Genomic DNA, 9,137 nt, shown 5'->3' with positions numbered 1-9,137 from the left:
ACCACTTATCGCTGCGACAAAGCCATGGACCTTTATTTTGAGTGTCTAGTGCTTTTGAACCAGCTACCAGTAAGCTTGATTGTTAAGACATTGGAACACGATATTCGATCAGGCCTCTCAAAAATAGGAAGCTTCATTTTCGAACGCGGCTTAGAGTGTTATGGCTTTGGCAAAATCAAAGAGTCAGTCAAACATTTCGAAAAAGCGCTTTTCATCCATAAGCAAATTGGCTGCAGATCTGGAGAAGCATGGTCTCATTGCCGCCTTGGCAGATCGCTCTTTATTACTTGCCAATATGATAGAGCTGTTGAACATTACGAGAAGGCTCTTGGTATCCGTGAAATAACAGGCTATGACAGACAACGGCTTGATGGGAGACTCTATAACAACATTGGTGAAGTACATCATGTCCGTGCAAAGTACGAAGAGGCTCGTCGTTATTACGAGAAAGCTCTTGCAATAAGTATAAAAATCCGATGTGAGAAAGAACAGGCAGTATCCTACAACAACCTGGGAGTACTCAATCATGATTGTATCGGCAAACTTGATGACGCACTAGTTTTTCACGAGAAAGCATTAGAGATTCGTAAAAGATTGCGGCACAGAAATGAAGAAGGATTCTCCTACAACAACATCGGAGGAGTGTTTGAGGCGCGTGGCGAGTATCAAAAGGCACTAGAGTATTACGAAAAAAGTCTCGCAGTTAGTAAAGAAGTCAAGGACAGACAGTTAGAGGGAAGAAATTTATACTTTATTGGCAAGGTGTACGGGATTCTCGGCCAATATAAAAAAGCCATCGAACATCAAGAGAGAGCACTAAAAATCAAGTCCGAGATTGGAGAAAGAAAAGCCGGAGTCCTCACAGACCTTGGTTGCCTGTATATGGCTCTCGGTGAATACGACAAAGCAATCGAGTATAATAAACAAGGAATTAAATTATGTGACGAAATAGGGGATATCGATTGCAAGGGAACATGCTACAATAACATGAGTCAAATATACGTTTCTCTTGGCGAACACGCGAAGGCCATTGAGTATTTAGAAAAGAGTATCTGTATTCTCCAACCAACAGGAGTCAAAGTGGGATTAGCAAAAATATACTCTAATATCGCCAGTGTGTATACGGCGATTGGCCTTTATCATAAATCGCGTGAATGTTTAGAGAATGCTCTAAAACTCAGTAAAGAAACCGGAGACGTACAAGGTGAGGCAGCTTGCATGTTGAGTTTGGGGAGCCTGTATCTTGATCTTGGAAAGCGCAAAAAAGCTATTGAGTGTGGTGAAAAAGCACTTGAAATTGCAACAGAAATTGGTGAAAGAAAGAAAGAAATGGAGGCTTACACCTTCCTTGGTGGGATTCAGTTCGCTCAAGGAAACAACGAGAAAGCAATTGAGTTTCAACGTGAGGCGCTTGAGATGATGAAAGAAATTGGAATAAGAAATCAGCAACAGTTCATCATCCTTGAGAATTTAGGCTTAGCTTATGCTTCTCACGGAGACCTTTCCAAGGCATGTGATTTCTTACTCGAAGGCATCAAAAACCATCAGCGAACACGGGCTTTCTTTGAAGATGAAAGTAACAAGCTCTTACTTGATGGCCGGGATTTTTCTTGCTACAAAACTCTCTCATGGCTTCTCCTTCACCAGGGGAAAGTCAACGATGCCCTCTTTACCTTAGAGCTTGGACGAGGTCGTGCTCTTGTTGATTTAATTGCGAAGAAATATGGCATCCAAGAGGCTCGGGGTACAAAGGAAGCGACTTCAAGTGCCCTGCAGAGCCTATTTAAAAACCAAAACAGGAACTTTCTTTTCATAGCCATGTTGGCGATTAATATTATTGCTCTCTGGTTCGTGGACAGAAGAGGCAATATCAAGTTCAAGCAGGTCAAGATACCCATGAAAATGGGGCCATCCCAAGACGAAAATGTAAAAGATGAGTTTGTAGTTGATGCTTCTAGATCAGTTCTTAATGATCTGGATGTACAATGCGAAGATCGTTCATTGTCAGCCCTGTATGACGATGGCCCATCAGCTACAGTGGAGCAAAAAATTGAGAAGCCGAAAAAGCATGTTGTCAGGAAAGGAGGAGAAGGTAAACAAAACAACCAGTCAAATCTTCAGCACGCTTGCAAGGTGTACAGTGTTTTCATCGCTCCTATTGTTGATCTCATAGACAGCCCAGAGATCATCATAGTCCCAGAGGGTCCAGTCTTTCAGACACCGTTCGCCTCGTTAAAGGATGAAAATGGCAAGTACCTGTCTGAAAGAGTGAGGATCCGCCTCATTCCATCCCTAACAACACTCAAGCTCATCCTAGACGCACCAAGGAAGTATCACTGCCAGACTGGAGCACTGATTGTAGGAGATCCACAGGTTGGTCGTGTGGAGTTCAAGGGAAAAATGAAGGAGTTATCTCCATTACCCAAAGCCAGAGAAGAAGCAAAGATGGTAGCAAGGCTGTTAGGAGTATCATGTCTTGTTGGAGAGCACGCTACAAAGGAAGAAGTGCTACGAAAGATCCAAGAAGTAAGTTTGGTGCACATTGCTGCTCATGGTGATGCAGAGAGAGGAGAGATAGCACTTGCTCCTAACAGCTCTGTCATTGGCACCCCCAAGAAAGACGACTTCATGCTGACAATGAAAGACATAGCTGAGGTTGGTATCAGAGCCAAGCTGGTGGTACTAAGCTGTTGTGACAGTGCTAGTGGGAAGATCCTAAAAGCTGAGGGTGTTGTTGGAATCGCTCGCGCCTTCCTGGGATCTGGTGCTCGTTCAGTTCTGATGTCTCTGTGGAAAGTTGATGATGATGCTACGAAAGCTTTTATGAACATATTCTACAAGTGCTTGATCCGTGAGAAACTGAGTGCAAGTGAAGCTCTTCACCAGGCCATGAAGAAGATGAGAGAGTCGCTGTTGTACAATGATGTAAAGCACTGGGCTCCATTTGTTCTTCTTGGAGATGACGTGTCGCTTGATGGTGACGTAAGTACAATTCACGTAAAAATTGCTTTTGTTTATTTACGTCTGGTAAATGTTTGAAGCTTTTAAAACAGTTGTAATACTCAATGCTCGCTGGAGTAGGAGTAGGTCGTGAAAAATCATCTTTTCACTTTCAGTGCAATGTTATATCAAAAATTCGCACTGGATAGTGGAAGAACATTTAAAAAAGTAAAAATTTAAATCAAACTATTTTTGAATTAAAAATAGGGTACAATGGAATGCAGAACTTTTGGTTGACCGTGCTGTTGGATAAGCATCCAGCGTTCATCAGTGTACCCATATCTGCTATCATTTCTAGGTTAACGTTTGTTGGTTCTCTCCTTAATCCAAGTAAACAAAATTTTTCCAAATTTCGATGTTGTTTTAAGAATTCAATCTACAATTTAATATATAAAATCTATTCTGTTTTACTTTTATATCATCAGATCACACAGAAGGATGATGTACGGATGAAAAGCCATAGAAAACACATAGAAAACGGATGTAGATGACCACTTGTTGCCATATTTTGTCCTGATGCCGCTTGATCTTGGTCATGACCATCTGGTACCGACACAATGAAGCAAGCACGGCTAAATTTATATAACGATACTTCTAAGAAGTTCTTTAGAAAGAACTGTGTAAAATACGCAGTATGCATAATATGACAGCGTTTATAACATATCAACAGCTATCGTTGACTTTTGTTTGGCAGTGCGAGTATAATAGGCCTTATCACGGTTTTTGACGCCATCTTGACGAGTAGGCAAAGCGGTTAGAAATTACAGTGTTTGTATGAGAATCCGACGGCAAATATCTTTTACAAAAATTAAATTCTGGACAACTTGTGAAATTGTAAAATTAAGATACTAGGCAAAAGTTTTTTATTCGCCGAGTTTGAAGGATGTAGCTGGGCTAGAAAGCGTTCAGTTACGTTTTTAATTTCCCATACATTTGTCTATATTTTTTCCGCATGATTGACGCGATTTGCAGGTAAAATTATAAACAAATGTATGGGAAATTAAAAACGTAACTGAACGTTTTGACTTGTCATGTATTGACAGACATGATTCGAGTTATCGAGGGTAAAATTATGTAGAAAATGACCTAAAGGGAAACGAAAGGTGCTTCGAGTTAGCGGGAGATTCGAGTTATCGAGGGTAAAATTACAGTAAATACATTTCGGAAATCCACGGGAAATCGATTTCGGTTCGAGTTAGCGCGAGCTTTGAGTTAGCGAGGGTTCGAGTTATCGGGAGTCGACTGTATTAATGACCTACAATGTTCCTAGGACAATGAACTTAGCGAGCTTAAACCTTACACCGTTTAACTTAGTCCGGTTTTTCAAACTATCTTTTAGTCTACGGATGCCGCATGCAGGCGCGCGAAAAAGCCTGAAAACACGTGAAAGCGCAGGAAACTCTTGACTTGCTCCAAGTCGCTCGTTGGACTCGCAGGAGACTGCTGATGACGGAAACGGAGGGCACGCGTGTGCATCAAAAACAAAATGGCGGAGGATTGTGGCGGACCGAGCCATCCCTCGATTTAGTGTGTCATTCAGTGTGCTTCGTGCATTACGCACGAACAAATAAATTCCGTGCTGTCACTCACGCGCGAATTCAAAGTAATCTTACTCAAGTAACTCTACCAACACGAAACGCGCGACTTTAGTGCAAGTCTAGGTAAACTCCTGCTTGATTCTACCAATCCTTCGTGAAATTTTGGAATAAACCTCAACAAACGCAAAAGACCCTACTACATATTTTACTACATCTCACTCCGTAAGCTGCTTTTTTACTTTTGTTTTCCGTGGTTTGTAAACAAAATATATTAGTATTTTCGATATTAGAGTAGATTTTTTGAAAGACATGTTGATGTAAAGATCAGCGACATTACTAACCAATAACGTTTTGATGTTTTCATGATACCAAGTTCAAATGTAAATTGGTGTAGATGTCAAACTCATTTGATTTTGATAAAAGCTATGAATTTATTGTGCTCAAGTGTGTGCATTGTTGTCAGAGAATACTTTGGCACGAATGGAGACAGACTGAGTGCGTCTGAGTGCGTCTACCTTGTATTGGACTGGGTCTCTGAGTGAAAAATGTCTTATATAAATATAAAGCAAGCCAATTAAAATGTGCACTTCTTAAAAACCAAGAGTTGTTTATTACAAATTAAAGGCTTTAGCTTACAGGCCATAGCACTCTTTCGGTGCAAGCAAGCGTGATCTTGAAACACCCTTCACTCCCTGTTAGTTTGTCATGTTTTCTGGGCGGCTAATATTTGTCCTAAACTGAGTGAAAATCAACTAAAACATTGCTCTTCCTACTGTCTTTTAAAAGCTATCATTTTGTACAATTTTTAAGAGAATCATCTCTGTTAACTGTTTCCTAACTTCTTTGCGCCAAGTGGTGCATAAGACGTCATTTTTGAGAAAGTATTTATAAAATGCTACAGAATGTTTCATGGTTGAATTTCGTGTGGTTTTCATGCAAGGCTTAGCCTTAGACTTGCTTGGTCTACTACCACCAAACTGGAAACGAGAGGCAAAGGACTTTTAGAAAGTCTAGGCTTAGCCTATGTAGGCACCGGGCGGCTTATTTTGAACCGTCACCTTTCTCTATCCTCCATTCCCCATCCATCAAGTCAACATATCCATCCTCAAGCCAGAGAGACCCGCCTTTTAAGCGGGTTTTGCCTTTCTAGCCATCATTACAGACATGCAAACAGTGAAGGATAAGAAATGAAAGTAGAAAGTTATCTTACAGATTCCAAGCGACTACAATAGCGTACGTAGTTTTCGCCGGATAACAGAAATCAAGAATTAATTATCATATGAAATTATGGTGCGATCGATAAATAACCAGTCAATTACGTGAGTCAGTGATTTTCTATTGTTTTGCTTGGTACTCCTCCAGCCAGCTTCGCACCTCTGGTAAGACGTAATTGTACGGACCCGTCCCTCCCTCGTACACGATTTGTCCTTGTTGTAGAATAAACAGTCTCTCGGGGAAGGCGCCGTAAGCTTCAGTGGCTTCGTTACTCCACGTGTCAACCATGACTGGGACAGGACATTGACTGATCTTGATCAACATCTTTGCAGCATTACAGCGCTCCTTTAAACTCTTATGCTGTGGAATTTCGACATTGTTCTGTGGAAGAAGGCGTAGAAAAAAAAACCTCATTTAACCTGAGTAGAAACTTGCTCTTTGAGAGGAGATGCTAAAGATAACCCTTTCAGTCCCAAATGTTTTTCAATATTCTCGTCAACACCCTGTTTGCCGTGTGTTGATACTTCACAGTTATATTAGATTTTGATCTTTCTCTCATCCATACGCATTCTTCCGCCGACCAGCACTTTCGGAGACGCAGAGGAGGTTTACTTGATAAACTGGAAACGAGATTCGGTTAATCAAGCCAGACTTCTCCCGGCGTTTCAAGCCTATTCAAAAGATGCATTTATGTTGAATTACGTTTGTTTACCAGACACAGATAACCCCTAAAGAAACAAAAGCAACAAACAGTATACTGACCAAAATATAATGACTCAGAAAACAACAGTTAAACACTGCGTAAAAGAGAACGCAGTGTTTAACTGTTGTTTTCTGAGTCATTGTATTTTGGTCAGTATACTGTTTGTTGCTTTTGTTTCTCTAGGGGTTATCTGTGTCTCAGAAATTCGAAACCTTTCAACTACAGAAGCTATGACTTTCAAATATTATAGATGATAAATAGATAAACAATTTCTCCAAGTTTCGGTTCTGTGTGGTGTACCTTTCGCGAGTTATTTTCCGAACCTTTCCACGCAAATTTATAAAGCTTAGTATGGAGAGACCATAACTGTGTCCTTCCGAGGGACACAAATATGGCCGCCGTGATGTCAGAGAAACCTGGAACTCAATTCTGTTTACAACAGCGGCTATCCTTGGCTTAAGAGCTAGTACACTTTCACATAAACACCACTTATTATATCTGAAATGTTCAATCTGCTCAAAATGGAAAGGAAAGGACTTTTGTTTAAACAAAACATTTTTGTCACGGCACTCAGCTTGATGTCGCATAGACGGAGAACTCAAATATTCAAAATGCTCTGTTTTAAAAACGAATGACACTATCGATCTTGAAATTTGCAAAAATAGATATTTTTAGTTTATCTTTCACCTAATGACAACGAAAATTTAGCAGCCTAGTGAATTTTGATTTTAGAATTTTATGACGTAACATGAAAACCAAGAATAAGCTTTCGACAACCAGACTGCTGTCTACGTCGGATAAAAATGAAATGTTAAAATGGACCTAAAAATTTGAATATGACAAGCGAATCGCATAAATTAAAAAGTTAAAAGCATGTGTAAAAGAATGTTAAAAGTGTAAAAATCAGTGTTTGTTTAGAAGAATGTTATATTGTCCCGGCAGAGGGCACGAATTGTTGTCGGCTTCGGCCGTTTTCGCTGTGTGCCACGATTCTACCGTCTTTCTAATGCGACTGTTTTCCTTGTCAATTATCTCAGCATTGTTAAAGTCGATGGCGTGATCAAAAGTCCAGGCATGTTTTGCTGCATTGGAGCCTTTAGCACATTGTTTAGTATTTCTGATATGTTCTTTTCGCCTTGTACTAAACGATCTTTTTGTCTCGCCGATGTAACTCCAGCGACAAGACGCACAAGGGATTTTGTAAACAACATTGCACTGGTCGTCAACCCGAGGTCGAACTTTGAAACAGGGAACTCTTGTTGTAGTGTCTTGATTGGTTTGTTGGTTACTCGAATATCATGGCTTTTGAGAACTTGTAAGAGGTTCGGTAATGCCTTTGATGTAGGGAAGGACTGCGAAGCTGTTGCTATTCATTGGATCAGCCCAACTGAAGAACATCCCAACCAGTTCTTCAGCTAGATGAAGGTGTTGGAGGAGTCGAAGATTTCTTTCTTATGATATCAGCAGTGTCTTTTGGTGGCTAGCCATTAGATTGTGACGCGGTGCTAATGCAATCAATTTCACGGGCTTTTCCAGTTTCCGAGTTTGGTAGTTTTAGAGCTCTATAAAAAAGTGTCGCTGCAGTGCTGATTTTGTGCTCTCTGTCATGAAGTAAACGGAAATCAAGATATCTATCCGCTAGATCGTGGCACACAGCGAAAACGGCCGAAGCCGACAACAATTCGTGCCCTCTGCCGGGACAATATAACATTCTTCTAAACAAACACTAATTTTTACACCTTAAACATTCTTTTACACATACTTTTAACTTTTTAATTTATGCGATTCGCTTGTCATATTCAATTTTTTAGGTCCATTTTAACATTTTATTTTTATCCGTCGAAGACAGCAGTCCGGCTGTCGAAAGCTTATAGTTTTAATCAACTTTGCCAGAGAACGCTTTTTACCTTTTTTTATAAATTACTTACATGCCAACGCCATTCATCGGTTGCGTGAGCCTCGCAGATGTAGACAATAAGAAAATCTGCCACGTCTTCAAACTCCCGAACAACCTTGGTGAAGTCGTTCAGAAGAGTGATGAAAAATGGAGGTCAGCTATAACTACCGAAATTCACGACCAATGGCCGGCTACCTCTCGCGAAATCCAGCAGTCTGCACTCTTTTTCGTTAGTCGTAACTAGCCTGCAGTTCGGAGCAGCATTACCAAGTCGAGCTGTCTTGTTTACATCGCCTAACATTACCTTAAGCACAGCTGACAGCATCTTGTTACTGGCGTAGTAATGCCAGAAATTCTGGTAAGGAACCAGAACGTGGTGCTCCTCGTATTTTTGGATGCGTTCTCTGACGTACGGGATGAAAGACGCGATCCAAAGCAACCCAATCAGAATTGTACATTTTAGAGCCGTAAAGCCCAGTAGCACTTGGTGAGTCAACTCCGCCAGCATGTTGGCGGCAAATGCAAAATCAAAATCGGCAACTATAGGTTAACCCGTTACAAATGACCGCATCGATAGCCGATAAAGAGTAGGACAATTAACATTTTTAGAATGTTTGCAACACAATCAATTGTTGAGTTGCATGCGCTGTTTTCGTGGAAGTCACGAAACATTCTTGTTTGCTTTTTTTGAGTTGAAAACACTTCTTACAACTATTAACAAACGAAGAATTGATCTAACAAAAGTTTCTGATGGTAATGGTGGTTTTCCCATCTCTGCCCGCAA

The 9,137-nt window shown here is 40.6% G+C and overlaps 1 protein-coding gene and 1 pseudogene across 2 annotated transcripts in view; one reads left to right on the top strand and one right to left on the bottom strand.

Annotated features, from left to right (window-relative positions):
* The window catches only part of LOC144630758 (uncharacterized), a 7,944-nt gene extending 2,967 nt beyond the window's left edge, over positions 1-4,977 (top strand). Inside the window, exons 2-3 of the mRNA XM_078489130.1 lie at positions 1-2,982; positions 3,426-4,977. The exon at positions 1-2,982 is cut by the window's left edge and continues 75 nt beyond it. Coding sequence (XP_078345256.1) covers positions 1-2,982; positions 3,426-3,491 — 3,048 coding nt within the window. The 3' untranslated portion in view covers positions 3,492-4,977. The remainder of the gene's footprint in view (positions 2,983-3,425) is intronic.
* A 348-nt stretch (positions 4,978-5,325) lies between these two features.
* On the bottom strand, positions 5,326-8,898 carry LOC144631299 (type I iodothyronine deiodinase-like; annotated as a pseudogene). The gene is made up of 2 exons (XR_013566710.1): positions 8,385-8,898; positions 5,326-6,134 (listed from the first exon to the last, which is right to left on the bottom strand). The product of XR_013566710.1 is annotated as a type I iodothyronine deiodinase-like (transcript).
* Positions 8,899-9,137: the final 239 nt, after the last annotated feature.

The sequence above is a fragment of the Oculina patagonica genome, chromosome 1, assembly GCF_052425735.1.
Source record: "Oculina patagonica isolate OP01 chromosome 1, crgOcupat, whole genome shotgun sequence".
In the NCBI taxonomy this organism is placed as follows: domain Eukaryota; kingdom Metazoa; phylum Cnidaria; class Anthozoa; order Scleractinia; family Oculinidae; genus Oculina; species Oculina patagonica.
This window is presented reverse-complemented; position numbering and strand designations above follow the sequence as displayed.